Here is a 16,379-nt window from a genome sequence, read left to right on the forward strand (position 1 = left end):
AACAACAGACCAGCATTACTCTGAGCTTTTATAAATAGATCGGTGCAAACATAACCAGTATCAGCAAACACAACACTGGTATTGCCCCTGTAAAGAAAACTGGCACCAGAATAATGATACTGATTAAGCTAATAAGATGTACACATTTGCCTGGCAAATCTGGTGGCCTTCTACAGTGGGGTTACAGCATTGATGGGTAGGGGAAGAGCAACTGACATCATCTACCTGGACTTGTGCAAAGCATTTGACACTGTCCCCTATGACAACCTTGTCTCTAAATTGGAGAGACATGGATTTGATGGATGGACCACTTGGTGGGAAAGGAATTGGTGGGATGGTCACACTCAAAGAGTTGTGGTCAATGGTCCAGGTAGAGATCAGTAACGAGTGGTGTTCCTCAGGGGTCCGTATTGGGACCACTGCTGTTTAACATATTTGTCAGTGACGTGGACAGTGGGATTGAGAGCTCCCTCAGCAAGTTTGCTGACAACACCAAGCTGTGTGATACAGTCGACACGCTGGATGGAAGGGATGCCATCCAGAGGGACCTGGACAAGCCTGAGAGGTGGGCCCACTTGAACCTCCTGACATTCAACAAGGCCAAGAGCAAGGTCCTGCACCTGGGTAGGGGCAAGTCCAAGCACAAATACAAGCTGAGCAGAGAATGGGCTGAGAGCAGCCCTGAGGAGAAGGACCTGAGGGTGTTGGTGGATGAGAAGCTTGACATGAGCTGTCAAAATGTGCTTGCAGCCCAGAAAGCCGTGTCCTGGGCTATATTGAAAGAAGTGTAGACAGCACGGAGCGGAAGGTCTCCTTTTCTCCTCTGCTCTTGTGAGACTCTACCCGAGTGCTGTGTTCAGCTCTGAGGTCCCCATCAACAGAAGGATGTGGACCTGTTGGACCACATCCAGAGGAGGGCCATGAGGATGATGAGAGGGATGGAGCACCTCTGCTATGAAGAACGGCTGAGGGAGTTGGGATTGTTCACATGGGAGACAAGAAGGCTTCAGGGAGACCTTACAGAAGCCTTCCAGTACCTAAAGGGGGCTACAGGAAAGGGAGGAAAGGACTTTGTCAGGGAGTGTAGTGATAGGACAAGGGGGAATGGTTTTAAACTTAAAAACGGTACATTTAGATTAGACATTAGGAAGAAATTCTTCAGAGGGTGGTGAGGCACTGGCACAGGCTGCCCAGAGAACCTGTGGCTGCCCCATCCATGGAGGTGTTCAAGGCCAGGCTGGATAGGGCTTTGGGCAGGCTGGGCTGGTGGGAGGGGGCCCTGCCCAGGGCAGGGGTTGGAACTGGATGGTCTTCAAGGCCCTTTCCAACCCAAAGTGTTCCACGATTCTACGATTCTCTGGGTTGCATTGGTAGGTACTTGTGTTACAGTTTGTAGCAATAAACACCAAACAGGAGAAGCATGGTAAGTCAGTCAGCACATCATACCACTGCACAGCAAGGCCAAATGTGTCACTCCAGGAGCAGACAGATTTAATATTGTTTCCATGTTGGGAGAAACCTGCAATTTTTTAGGTAAAACTTTCCATGGAGATGCCCAGGATTTATAACCAGACTTCCCTTAAGCATTTCCCCACTGATGGGACAAGTGACAAGAAATTCAAGAGAGATCTCTGCAGTGAGTAGAGGATTTCACTACAAAAAATGAAATCAACCCTTTCTGTATCCATGTAGCTTTATTCGTTAGAATTACTGATGGAATTATTTGTGTACACAGAAGTACAATGTACTAACATATTAGCCAGGGTTACAAAAAAGGAAGCAAATGCAAAACGAACAAGTACAACATAGAATTTTAAAAGTTTGTTCAAAATATCAAAAACTGGACCTGTAAGATTTTAAACATATTAATGCTGACTGGCCTGATTTTTCATTACTTAGCATACAAACCCTGATATGGCCCTATATATGAGGCCACAGCAGGGAGGGCAGTTACTACTAAGCCAGGACAATGCTGGCATACATACAAGGGGTTATCAGATGTCCACCAGTAAATCGTAACAAGAAAGTTTCTATTTGAAGTGAGGTTCTGGAACTGCCTTCCAAAATGAATACTTGGTGCAGAAAAACTTACTTATTAAGAATGCAGGTGATTTTTAAGAGTGCTTGATCCAGCATAGTGACCTTCCGGATAATAATAAGGTTCTTACTGCATTTATATTGTATGTAATTGTCCAACAAGTTATAGTATTGTTATAGTATTGTGCGTGCATGCATGCATTACAAATCACTATAGTAAGTACAATGCAATAAAAGAAGATAACCATAGTAAGTACAATGCAATAAAAGAAGATAACCAAAGTACATAGTTTAGAAATAAGTTCTGTTTGAAGTTCATTGTCATACAGCTTTTGGAAGATCATCACTTAATAGCATGATATCCTGGAGTCTAGCATTGACTTTTGGTTCTACCGAGAGTATATTTTTACCTCACAGTATAGAGAAAAATACTACTTACTATGTAACATTTAATAATACAAGAAACAATATATAAGATATTAGATAACTACACAAAATTACTTTATGTTAATACTGAAAAGGGCTTTGCTTATTAAAGCTTGCTTATTAAACAAAACCTCCATCTGTAATGCTTATAGAACATGTGTTAACAGATAAGTATTAAGACATCTATTCAAACTGTTCACATCACAGTGAATGAATACTAAATACAAATAACTTAAAGCTGCTGCAAAAAATACTGAACTGTTGAACAGACGATCTCACACTCCTGCGTATTTTGCATTTTAGATCTCATAGTTTCTGAATTTCCTCAGAAGCTCTGATGGGGCATCCCCGGACCAGCGGAAACGTAAGTGCCAGTAATTTGCCTCTGAAAACCCTGAGAAAAAGAAAACAAAAAGGCAAGTAAATTATTATAAACTTGTATAAAACTGAGTTGTTGAAAAAAATAATTGATAATTTTCCCAAAAAAGCAAGTCAAAATTTGGTCATTTCCAGTGCTCTTGACTAGCAGGGACAACCTCTGCATTCTTGACACCATTTGAACAAGAACTCAAGCAAACACTTCAAGATCTATATCAGCTAGAAAGAGTCCAAAGGAGAACTGTAAGAATGATGAGCAGTCTAGAGAACAGAACTTAAAATGAAAGAGTGAAAAACTGCATTTGCTTAATCTAAAGCAGATAGGGTTACAGGATTAATCTCCATGTATGTGAAAGGCAGCAGCATGAAGAGAAGGTGTATTGGTTCTTCTCACACTCAGGGGAGTAGAGTTTTTCAAGCCCTTGCTTATGGTGTTTTTCTCACCCAGTGCTGTGTTTTTATCATCTATGAGCTGTGAATATTAAAATGTGAACTTCCCATATCAGGAAGCTGAAACCTACTACCAGACTTATTGTTAAAGTCTTTTATTCAGGTTGAAATAGCTATGTGGAGTTGTAGTCTGTAATTCTTACCAACCAGCAGACAGAAACTAAAAATATCTCCACTTAAAAGGAGGATCCAATATAATAAATTTTCCTTGGCAAAAACAAACAAAAATTCATTAACATCCTAACAGCAAGTATGGACATAGATATGCATACTGGCTCTGACAAATAAATGTATTCTAATATTCGCATTTATTAACAGTAATTTGCATCCACTGGGTAAATTAAGGAATCATTTAATGTGTTTGATAATTTTCACATTCAAATCTATGAAAAATAAATTAAAACTTAAAAAAAATTGCAAGACAGAAGATGCCTGCAAAGCAAGCCAGCTACCACAAGGATTAAGGTGACGTTTTCTTTACTTTGAAATTTGATTCCTTTACAAAGGTGACAATGTTGATTTAATCACCTGAAATACAAAATACTTTAATGTTATAAGGCACAATTTTAAAATATTATTTTTAGTTATGTTTCACCAACATTTGTTTGTAGAACTTTTTATCTATCTTCTGCATTCCACAAACACTTGGGTTTAAACTAGGTTTTGTTCCCTCCCAGTTTAGTTTAATTCCCTGCTTGATCAAGCTGAGAAGAAATAATAGGACTTGGTTTAATAATAGTTCTTTGATAATATAAGATTATGAAACTCCTGAAGGATGAAGCAGAAAAGAGAGTGTCCTAACTTTAATTCAGATATACTAACCTAAAATAGACAGGAAATACTAACTAGCCAGATGACAGCTTTTGAAACACACATTTATTCAGGTGCATGCACTGTTGTTGTTCATATATATACATATATAACTAATAAACAAAAGAAGCCTTCAAGCCTCAATTTTTAGTCCTCATGAGCTCATCAGATGCAAACTGTGCATAAGTATTAAATACTGGACTTAAAAAATATATGTACATAATAACTATGTGTTTTATGTAATGTGCTTTAAAGTTATTTTGTAAAAAAATCACTGAAAATAGTTGATGATTCTTACCCACTTCAGTCTAACAGGAAAACTGAGTTTTCCATTTCAGTTTAAGAACTATTTTCTCCTCTTCTTCCTTTTTTGTTTTTACTAGCAAACAGGCAGGCAAACAAGGGGTAGGGAGGGAGAAAAGTCTGAAAGCTTCAAAAATAAATAAATAACAACAATCCAAAAACTAAAACAAAACCCCAGCCCAAAACCACATTTCAAAAGCTATTAAATGTGTTGCTTCAGAGATGAATTTCTCGTGACTAAAAGCCTCAGTTTCAGGCCAGAGTCTGGATACTGCAATCTTCTGCAACTGCTGGTTTTACTTACTTGGGGAGTCTGGATTCTTTGAAGACTGTGGTTTCTCATCAGGAATTGCGACATCTTTTTGCTCCCTGTTCCCGTCTGACAATCCATCTTCATCGTTTTCAGATTGCTGGGTCCAAATCTCATTAGTTATGTTGTTGCTATTATTCAAGTCAGGAGCTTCCAGCATTTGGTCTTTCTTATTTTGGACAGCCCAGTGCATTGACTAAAGAAATGCAAAAATAAAAAACAAAGAACCAATTCCCACGCTTTAAAAGATTTTCAGAATAAGTTTTCTTTCTTATATTATGGTAATAAATGGTTAAAAAAGTACATACTAGAGAAACTTGCATGTCAATAGGATAAGGAAAGCATAGTAACATATTGCAAACTGCATTTAAGAGGATAGTTTATGTGAGGCAGGCATGAAGAACAACATGTAGGAGTACATCAAATAATTATAAGGGTCTTTTGTCCAGTTTCTTCCATCTGGGCATGATGCTTCAGCTGAAGATGCTCTCAAACGTCACTCCTGAGCAGAATTGAGGCAAGCAGAATTGGGATGAAAAACATATTTGTTCACTTGTCTTAGTATCTGACCATGTAGATTTTTAACTACCATGCACTCAAACAAGGGAGAAAATAATCAAACATCATGGAATTGGGACCTACTAGGAACACACCACCAAATTATCACACTAGCAAAATTAGGAAGGAAATCAATCCTCAAAACATGTGTCTCTAAGCCACTGTGCAAATCAACAGTACTTCCTTACTACAAGGAAATAATGGTATTTAAATAGCGGTGTTTCCTGTGATAGAAGAAATTGGTCCCACCATTTTTAGGTAACCTGCATTTCTGGTTGACTAGTAGGGTCATTTGTGCTTCTCAGACATTTGTGCTGTTAGGCGTCTTAGAACACAGCTGGAGTACTACTCCAGAGAGTCTGACTGACAATACAGCATTTCAGGAATTTAGAATATTGTTCAAGGATCCTAGTTCTAATTTAACTTCGAAAACAAATAAACGGTCCCTGCAAAAAAAGGCAAAAAGTGATGAAACATTTGAAAACAGCTTTTAAATTACTGTAATAAATTTGCTGTAAAACTAATAGCCTAAAACCCTTCTACGAACAGGCTTCTGTAGCCCTCCAATTTTATCTGAGTTTCCTTAGAAATTACTCTGCACTATCCCATCCTGAAAACCTTCATCTGGAGAAGTGTTGCAACTCACCCTCTCACTCAGTGGAACATTTCTGCTGGGCCAGCCCTACCTCCCCTCTCCTGAATGCCCCAACTTAGACACCACCAACCGTTTTCACAGAGTTGCTCAAGGCTTCCCACTGCTGGAACGGAATGGTAATTTTGCTTCTCCGCCAGTAATCATAGTGTGCTCGACTCTCTTCATTAATGAGAATCTCCTTAGCTTGCTGCAGCTTCTGGAAATTCTCCACTAGAACACAAACCAAAAAGATGCTAAAGCCAACACTTGTTTTCAAATAAATTAATTCAGATGTGAAAGGGCAGCTGCCAGCAATGCAAGCTAAATTGACAACCAAAACTGACAAGCATGTAGAGGAACCTAAATATAGTGCAAATAATTAAAATAAAAAATATTATCTTGGATACGAGCCTGCATGAACGAGAGCCCTTTTCCCTACAGGATAATTTTTCATTAAATAGTTACTAAGGATGCAGCTGCATGCTACTGTTTGTAGAAGGGTTATAAAGATTTAGATTTTATCTATGAGTCACCTGCATTACAGTGATCTATTATTATGACTATTATTATTCATTTATTCCACTTCACAAATTAGATTTCTTTTGAAATACACTAAGCCCAAACACCAATCAAAATTGATAACCATAAATCAAACAACAGACAACAGGCTGGGGAGGCAGTTCTCTGACATTTCCTTTTTCTAGTGTCAACAAATAAAAGTTTCTAGTTTTCAACAAATAAAAAGTTATTTTAATTACTCTTTATTGAGCTTTGTTAAACAGATGAAAACAAAAATATAAACTTTCACCAGTACTGTAAAAAGGCATTTAAAGTAAAGGCAAGATGATCATGTTAAATAGAGTATAAAATATATCTTCTTGACAAAGCTGCTCCAACATTGGCACTTGGCCTCCCATGTTGAGTTACTTTCAGTGAGTTAAGAGGGAGCTGCTGCAGGGGTAACATGCAGTGGAGCAGTCTCCTGTTTCCTTGCCATAAGAGCCGGAATTTGCTGCAGACAAACTCTATTCCATTGTTTCCATTGGTACTTGTGCTACCATTTTCAATGAATTAAAGACTAGCGATGAGGCTATTGTTAATAGGTGGTAGATTGTCTTTCAAACGTCAAATCTAACGGGGTTCCTTGTCAGGGAGTATCAGAGTGAAAAATCCCACCTATTCTGCCTTTTAACCCTGCCTTGTGAACTCACTGAAACTAGACCTGGGTGGCACTTCAAGAGGGAAAGCCAAGCTGGCTGAGAGCTCTGCTTGAGGCAGTGGAGTGGGAGTCGCCTGTAACATCCACTACACTCACAGCTCTGCCGTCCCAGGGGAAGGTGTGGATGCAGTCAAACTCACAGAAGTGGGTAGCCTGTATTGTTCCGTTTATAGCTAAAGTAATAGGAAGGATCCCAGGGAAAAACTTCATGCGTTAAGCAAAATAAGAATTACATTTAATTATTCTACAACCATTTTTTAGTGGGGACCATAGTTATGATCAGAACGGCCTTTATTACGAGAATATAAACTATTCAGAGAGAGGTGAGCATCGATGACAGCTGTCTTTTGGTTACAACTGGGTAAGACTGTCTTCAAATAACTCAGGTGCTGCTTAAATGTCACAGGCACAGCTTGGATATGAAGAACTGCATGCATGCTTTCGTAAACTCAGATGTTAGCTGATGTTCTGCAAACAGATGGCTACTCATGTGGTGCCAGGTTCTCTTTATTTCCAGTCATTAAATTACATTAAAAGAAACTGAACTACATTTAATATGCTCCTGATGGGCTTGTTCATGGAAACAAATTAACTAGTTGACGCAAGTGTGGCATTTGAATGCCACTGAGCATGGAAGCAGGCCAACTTCAGAGGTCTAAAAAGGGATACACTCCATAAAAAATTTCTAGATTAGAAGATGTTCTACCATAGGAAAAAAAAAATGATATTCCTAGAAATGAAAACACTACAAGTGACTTTCTGCTCTTACCACCTAGGAGTGTGCAAGTTTTCAACAGAATATTAAGAATATTTAGAATATTAATATTGCTAATCAAAGAATACACTCAATACACATGACACTTAAAATGTATTGGGCAAGAGAACAATTAAGAAAATTTTAAGGCTGAATTTATTGTCTTAGTCACCTTAGCTATCTTATGAAAGAATAGATTATTTTTAAACAGGGAAGAACACCTACCTGCTTTGGGGTTTCCAGGATGTTTGTCAGGATGACATTCAAGGGCTTTAATCTTAAATTCTGCAAGAATTTGTTCGACCTAAACAGAATGTCATGATTTAAAGTGAGTAAATACATACATACATTAAAGATTTTCAGATTTGCTCTTTGAAAGGAGTTGGGAGGAACAACAGAGAATGTTGATTTTTTCTATTCGTTTTTAGTACAGGCAAAACAGGTAACAACCATCTGTCAGTAACACTGCTTATTTAATTTCAATGCCTATGCACTCATCCTTGCTTTTGGTTTTATGCAGCTCAGTCACCCAATATAGTGAGCTGGCTTTAAGAAAACTGTGTGAAGATGTATGCAAAACCCTTTCCTCACTTTTGAACACACAAGTAAAACGTATCACTTCAGTTGCTCTTCATCTTGTTTAATCAACTGTATCTTTTCACAAAGTCTCACTGCAGGAAGCAAAAGCCTTCTGTATTGCTAAGGATCAGTTTGTGGGTTTGGGTGGCTTTCTCCACATCCTCTGCAAGGAAACTTAGCCAGTGCCACATAGCTTATCTACCTTGGATACCGCAAGGCTGGACAAGGAGCAGTTCACAGTCTTCCTGTCAAGTTTATTTTCTGGGCAAAAGGTTGGCTTGGAATAGAATAAATTTGTAACCAATATTAGAATATTGAAAGGTATTAGTTTATATTATTCACAAGCTCCCACACAGTTTATAGTGCCATAAGTTATTATAAGCTGTGGAGAAGCAGAGACATATTTAACAGCTAAGAAAACACAGGAAACCCCTGGAGTTGGGGATAGGCTTAGATTTTCAAATTTTCAGATTTTCAGAGTATCTTGTTTCATCCTACAATTCATATGCCAAATCTTTTTTGAATCACTCTTGTACAGCTCAAGCTATCACAACAATTTATCCTACCATATCAACTAGCTACTATTTTTTCCATGCTGGAACAGCTGTTCATATGAATTCCTCATCCATCAGACCCTGATGTCCACATAAAACATAAATGAAGTATTTCAAAATTAAGTCAGATGATCTTTTTTCTTCAAAATAAAATTACTTGTCTCTTAACCAGCTGGCCAAATTATGTGGTCATATGCTGGGCAAAATGTGGTCTATAATGGTATTTTAAGAATTCCATACTTTTCACTCTTCTTGGTAGCTTCCTCCAGAGGTACATATGTGAGGTGGTATATTTCCAGTCATAAGACCCTTAAAAATATATACCTATATTATACAGAGAACTTGTTGAAACTGGGTACTGTATAGCTAGCTAATGTCGCTAAAACTTACTTACATAAAGGGGAACTTTCAAATATGTGCAGTAGCAGAAAGGTAGCATGGAAGTCCTTAGTTTAAATAAAATTAAAAAAAAAAAGGAAATGTTCATACGAGGTTTATACAAAATACATTAAATTTACATAAAATATTCAATGATATGTTCTACCAAGAAAGTTATTCAAAACCCACTAGATATGAATAACATTTTTCTTGGAAGGATGTAGGAAAGGGATCTCTCCTTGTCCTCTTAAGTCTGAAGATGAAGTAGTTGTCTATGAGCTCAGTTCTTCAAGAAGCCAAGAATGAACACAGGTATTTACCTGAATATAGAGAAATGCTGTTGAAGAAGCTGAGATTATTTGTGCTCCAATTTAAGCAGGTCAGATCAAGAACAGAATATTCAGTACCTTGCACAAAAATACTGCAGCTGAGTGCGTGTAAGAGTAAATTTGCTTCTGTATATGCCTAAAGAAGAATGCATAGAAGCCTGTACCAGTACAAAGTTAATGCTTTGATTACACAAATTAGTGTGATTGTAAAATATCTGTAATGCTTCAAATTTCTTTTTAAAGCTAGAAGTAGTCATGTGCACTAACCTGAGAGAAGGCAATCATGGTGCCCAGTCAAACTGGGATCTCGGTTCATACTCTGAAGTCAAAAATAATGTTGTAACATCTGCTGCTTCTCTCAATAGATAGTACTTGACAGATTATTTTTCAGGACTCATTAGCAGTTATTTCACCTTTTAAATTTAATTTGAAGCAATCTGACAAATCATTATTTCATGTGTTCGAACTATTCATTAATTAATAAACCCATAAGGAATTAATATGAGCTAGAAAATGAGAAATATTGTCTGCGAAACAAGCCTAGATAGGAACTTTAATACTGCCCTCTGCTGGGATGGAACATGGAAGTTATCTCAAGAAAAGAGAATTTTCTCAGGAAAGAGAAAAATTACCATCTGCAACAGAACAAAGATGCTTACTGATTTGCCCACAGTGATAAAAGAGACAGAGGTGTTACCCCAGCATTTGACCACTAGGGCAAATGAAAGCATCTGATTAAATTTACTGAGCAAAATATAGCTTTTATCCATGCTGAATATATCATTAATTACAGCAGAGCAATCAAAACTCCCTTTCCAAAGTCTGAACCCAGTTCCAGTTAACAGAGCAGACAGATTAAAAAATATTAGCACACCCCTAACTCTATCAAAAAAAAATGTTGCATAGACATCTTTAGAAAGAAAATGACTTGCTTACCTACAAATCATTCAACAATTGCTTACATAGTTCTCACCCTAACGTATGTACCTGCTACCAAAACAAATTACTAAAACTAGTTTTTGAAGGCAATTTAAATTATCATTTAGAAATCATTAGTAAAATGAATGAAAAAAAAATGTTTTTCTTCCCCATCAATTAATACAATTTAAAAAAATGAAAAAGTATAAGATAAATAGTTGAGCAACTTGATAGCATTATCTGTCACCTACAGCTACAAACCTTCAATTAGTTGCATATGCATAGCTTTTTTCATCTTTTAAAACTGCAAAGGTATTCTAAAATGTTATTCACACGTCAAATTTATGCAGTTGTCTCACGATTCATAACCATATCATATGTGGAACTAAACTAATGAAGAAACCCTCATTTCACTTATATCTGTAATACAATCCTGGTTTACAAGACATTTTTCATTAGAGCTTTATTTTAGGATCTGAACATAGGCAGACAGATCAGAAAATTGAGCTTTGCAAAGGAAGTTAATAAAAGATAAAAGTGGCTAGAAAGAAGGTTTGCAATGCATTTCAAATAGTCCTACCCTGGGAGATAAAGGACTTCAAATCCTCCCCGCAGATAAACAAGCACACTCAAAGCGTTATTAACCTGGAGGGAAGGCGGGGAAGGCTCTTACCGTAGATAGTTCATCACATCCTAGCAAGTTGTAGTAATCTTCCAAGTCATCCGCTTTGCAGTTCAAAATTGCATCCATCTGGGCTAGTCCAGTGGGCTTTTTCAAGCTGAGGCACAGGGGGTGTAAAATACTATATTAATAGAAAGCTTACAAACAGGTTTAAAAGTAGCCCGGGGAAACAGGCAATTTCCCCACAGGTCTGCAGCTCTCTCCAGCGCTTTTTAATAGAGGGAGCTGACACACATGAATTTTCTTGATTTCTCTGCCTGCCATTGGTCCCTGCAGGATGCCAATCCGCTCGCACAAACCTGCTGACGGCAGTGCTCCCTGGGATTTGTAGTTGTCCATCTCATTTCAACATTAAACGCTGATTCTTGTCCAGGCTGAAAAGAGTTCTGGGTACCAAGTAAAATCTAGCTGTATTTATTGGAGATTTAGATCTTGCCATACAGCCAGGTAAAATAGCTAAAGGCTTTCCTGCCCCAGGGTCTACATATACAAGGATATATTTTCTGCTTAATTTTTAATTGCAACTGCTGCCCGAGACATTGACAAGGGGTTTATAGAGGTAGTTATTGAAAAGAGCAAGAATTGCTTCCAAAATAATGAACGCACACTTTTGTGAGTAAAGTCCCAGCCTTGCCAAAGCTTCTAGGAGTTCTGCCAGTCCCTTCACAGAGGGTGGTGAATCTGTAGTCTTTGGAGGCTACCTAGCACGCACCTGTATTATTATTCAAAAACAAACAGATCATTGCTTTTGTACAGTTTCCTTTTCCGACAAAATGAAAACTGAAAAGACAGTGTACTTACTGTTATCAAAAGAAGGAGATACTCGTGCAAAAGTTACTTCAAATTGTGTCTTGAAGGCCTATATCGTGTGCACAACACATTCTGGGTAAAACTCATATGACACTGAAGTGAAGCTCCTTTTAATTTGAACTGTATTTAATGATCAAGGCCTCAGTCCAACAAAGACTGCATTCATATTTAACTGTATTCTCCTATGATCTATTGACTTAAAAAGATATTTCCTAGGTGTAATAGTAACCACTCGCAGAAGTCTTTCCTCTGGAGCCTGAGGAGCTCTATTTTTAGTTTCCTGTAAGAGCGTTGTAACCCAAGATGTCCAATGTCACTAAATATTGCTGGTTCTTTAAACTAACACACTTAAAAATACATTGCCTTGAACATCCCTACAATTTTAGATGCAGTGACCTAGTAGTCTATGCAGAACAGACACACAGAGGGTGACCGAGGCTATCACAGCTGTATGTTAATGAGTGAAGGGTCTAGTGGCAAAGCGCAATTGTTAATATAATACGGAACATGTAATCTTTGCATTTACAACTTTTTTGTTATTATTATGTATATTGTTAATCTTCTGAAATAATCTACATATGAGCCTTCTACTGCTTTCTGTTCAAGGTTGTATTGTCTGAGGTTTCTTTTTTTTTTTTTAACTGTGTATTCAGACAGCCTGTTCAGATTGTAAAATATATAAACGTGAAAGGAAGAAGCAGTATTACCAAACAGTAAAGTACAAACCTCTGTGAAACTATTTAAAGTGGTTAGAAAACATTATCATCATATTTCTCAGAGTATATAAAACAACAGATTTTTTTCAACAAAGTAGAAGAGGGAACAATTACAAACCTCTCCCTCTTCTCCATTCCTAACTTAATAATGAACCACAAAAGTACAATAAAGAAAGGAAAGCCTTTTAGCAAGAGATCATGTAAATATTTAAATAGATTGTACTCTGGGGGAGGATAAAAAACAAACAGCTGTCCCTCCTGCCCAGCAGCACTCCTGACATGCCATTCTTGTCCAAGTATTTCTTGCATATTTGCGTAAGGTGAAAGGGAAGGATCTTTAACCCTTTTTCCCCTCAGGTTTCAGGGGCTTTTTTTTTTTTTTCTTTCTTTTTTTTTTCCTTTAAAGTGAACTGCAGATCCAAGAGCAGGATTCAACAGACAAAACCCTGAGACTTGCAAGTTTTTTGTTCATGAGGAATTTTCCCATCTACACTCTGCTCAGACTGAATGCACAAGTGCTTTGATCCCAATGGCAGCAGTGAGCATTCTTGTCTTCCTTCCACCCAAAGATTTCCAGTGCTCGGAACACAAACAGCCCCACAGCACAGTCTGAAGGCTTGTGCATGGAAGATGCAAAATACTAATACCGGATATTAATGCAGTCAATTGCTACTCGTTCTGACTTCACTGGGACAACTCCCAGAGCAAGATATTGTCAAATAAGAGGGTAAGAGAACCTGCATACAAAAATACAAAGATTACCCTCAGAAGATAAACTTGGTTTGAAAGAATCATGGCAAGGGAGATGGCACAGCTATGTGTATTCACATGTTTTGGTTAGCGTTGCTCAGAGTGTATAAACAGTACAGAAAGTGAGGAAATCTCATATTTGTTCTCCGTACCCAACCACGAACAAAATGTTTCTATTCATTCCTACCACGTAATCAACAGTTCTGCTTGCTTAGAGTCAAGAGTGAAACTAACCTGGTTCAGCATAGCAGGAGGTTTGCCATCAACATGCAGAAGCCTGAAACGGCCCTTTAAATAAAACAGGAAGATCTGAAATGCGTATTTCAGTTTATTCCCATAAAATTCATTAAATCTTCTAGTATCAGTTCTTCTCAACCAACTTTAGTTGTTTTGCTTCCCAAGGACAGAGTATACATTTTTAGGAAGCTCAAGGCACAACAGAACTCAAATTAGTTCTGCATTTCATGCCCCATCCTTGGATGCTCATATGCTTAGAGCTGCAAGAACAGAACAGGACCTGACCACTATCAGACTTCCTGATTCAGGGGCAACTGCTTCAACATTATCATCACGTGTAAATGCTCGCACTATAAGGGTCAGCTCCAGGATCCTTGGTTCATTTCCTTACCAGTAGCTTCACAAAAAGCTTTATACCATGCACCTATGTCAGCCATAGGCTGTCTTCCTTAGAAGACCATCTTTGCATAAATAGGCACCAAAAGATCAACATTAAAGTTACACCTCTACTTTTCATGCTTAAAAATATAAATCTTCCTTCAGTTTCAATAAGGAAAAAGAATGCATACAAATTTGCAGAGAATAATGGAATTGTTGTGACTCACATCTGGAACTTGTTTCTGAGATACAGGTAAAGTATATGAAAAGTGGTATGTAGATCTTTTTGGGGTTGTTAATACTTGAAAGAACCACATTTTTTCCCCCTTATAAACACATATACCACATCTAAAGTCAGTTATCCATAAGTAATCCCTTTTGAAGCCAAAACCGAGTACCCACAATTTTAGCCAAAAGTATGTATTTTTTAAAAAAGCTGATATTACTGAGTTTTGCAAAGGAGAAATTCTACCTGTCTAATCTTGGTATTGCCAATAAACTTAGGGCTTTGGTTGTAGTAAATTCTCTAAGACTGTTATGTAAATAGTTGGTGACTTTAAGCTGTAATATTAAAGAAAACAATATTTAAATTTATATCCATGAAGTTTAGATCAAGATTTACGTGCAGGTAGGCAACAAAACCAAAATAGATGCCAAATATGCAACATATCTCATTTTTAAAAATCAGGTTTTTTTTGAAAGTAAACTCTTGCTTCCTATCAGTTCAGAATCAACTAAACAAATGAAAGGACGATGTAAAACCAATTCACACAACACTTTGCAGAGCTGTCTGAGGTTATTTTATTTTTAATTCATCACTGTAGAAGAGAAAATAAACATATTATACATTTCTGGGCCTAGAAATTACAGCAAGAAATATAAGCAAAAGAAATCAAAGCATTCTCAAATATCTTCCACGTTTGCATTTCCACTGGAACGCCGCAAAGTGCAATAACGAAAGAGAACAGCAAGCACGTCTTCTACGGGCAGCTCCCTCAGCCTTCATTTCCGTTCTACTTTTTAAAAAATCATTACGCAGACACCTGCTGACCACGTTTCAACTGTGCCCAGTGCAAAATTTTGCTCTCTGAAGTTCCATGTTTCAAAAAGTCTGCTGAGGCAAGAAGATCAGAACTACAGTTGTCTATGCACTGGTATATCTCACAAGGCACATTAACAGAAAGCTGTGAATGAAAAGCATCAATGAGGGAGAGGCACCTCCCAGCTTAGTCAGTACCGCTCCTGCAGCACGAAACAAAGCCGAGAGAGGCACGAGCTGGAGCCACGGCCGCCACAAAGTTTAACGTCTAGCAACAGAACCCTGCCTAGAACCTGACGGCCTCGCAGAGGCCCAAGCCAGGCAGCAGCCCCCAGCGTGCCCGACCCCCCGTGCGGCGGGCGGCTGCTCCGCGCGGCCGGGACACGCGGCGGGCACGGGGCGCCCAGCCACGGCTCGGGGCAGGAGGAGGCAGCGCGGCTACGGGAGCCGTGCCTGGCACCGCCGCGGCTGCTCCACGGCTGCGGCCCGCCGCTCAGCACCGAGGCTGGCCGCCGCAGGGCGCGCACCTCGGGCGCGTGCCGGGACAGATCCGTGCCAAGCCCCAGCGTGAGCGCAGCCGGGAGCTGCGCGCAGCCCTCGGGGGGTGCGGTGACACGGCCGCGTCGGGCAGCGCCGCAAGGCAGAGCCCCGCTCCTGCTGCGTGCTCCGGGCCTCTCGCAAGCGGCGCCGGCTGGGCTCTGACAGCCGCCGTCCAGAGCGGTGCGGGGGGAAAGCCAGCCCCGCCGAGCCGCCCGCGGCTGCCGGCAGCCGGGCCCCGCCGCGCCCCTCCGCCCAGCACCGCCCGGCCCCGGCCCCGCACCGCCATTTGGCGGCAGCGCCCCGCCGGCGGTCACGTGACGGGCAACCACCATGGCGCGCGGGGCGGGAGATGGGGACGGGCAGCGCCCCGCCGCGCGAGGGCTGAGCGCGCACCCGTGTCACGTGACGGCGGCCGCCCACGCCCCCCTCACCGTCACGTGACGCGGTTTGTTGTTGTTGCGGCCTCCGCGGGGCGGGTGCCCGCGTGGGCGGCGGCGCGGTCACGTGCCGGGGTTAAATCGCTCCCTCGGGGGGGGGGAGGGGGAGGGGGCTGTGGCGGCGGCGCTGCTGCGCGCTGCGCCGGGCGGGAG

General features: G+C 39.9%; 1 protein-coding gene across 1 annotated transcript; it reads right to left on the reverse strand.

Moving 5' to 3' along the window:
- Positions 1-1,675: 1,675 nt before the first annotated feature.
- On the reverse strand, positions 1,676-11,582 carry DNAJC12 (DnaJ heat shock protein family (Hsp40) member C12). Its single transcript, XM_080597551.1, has 5 exons — positions 11,311-11,582; positions 8,105-8,183; positions 5,998-6,137; positions 4,709-4,910; positions 1,676-2,857 (listed from the first exon to the last, which is right to left on the reverse strand). Exons 1-5 carry the CDS (start codon positions 11,386-11,388, stop codon positions 2,763-2,765), a joined length of 594 nt encoding a protein of 197 aa, XP_080453677.1. The 5' UTR covers positions 11,389-11,582; the 3' UTR covers positions 1,676-2,762.
- Positions 11,583-16,379: the final 4,797 nt, after the last annotated feature.

This window comes from Anser brachyrhynchus, assembly GCF_964034855.1.
Source record: "Anser brachyrhynchus genome assembly, chromosome: 6".
Classification (NCBI taxonomy): domain Eukaryota; kingdom Metazoa; phylum Chordata; class Aves; order Anseriformes; family Anatidae; genus Anser; species Anser brachyrhynchus.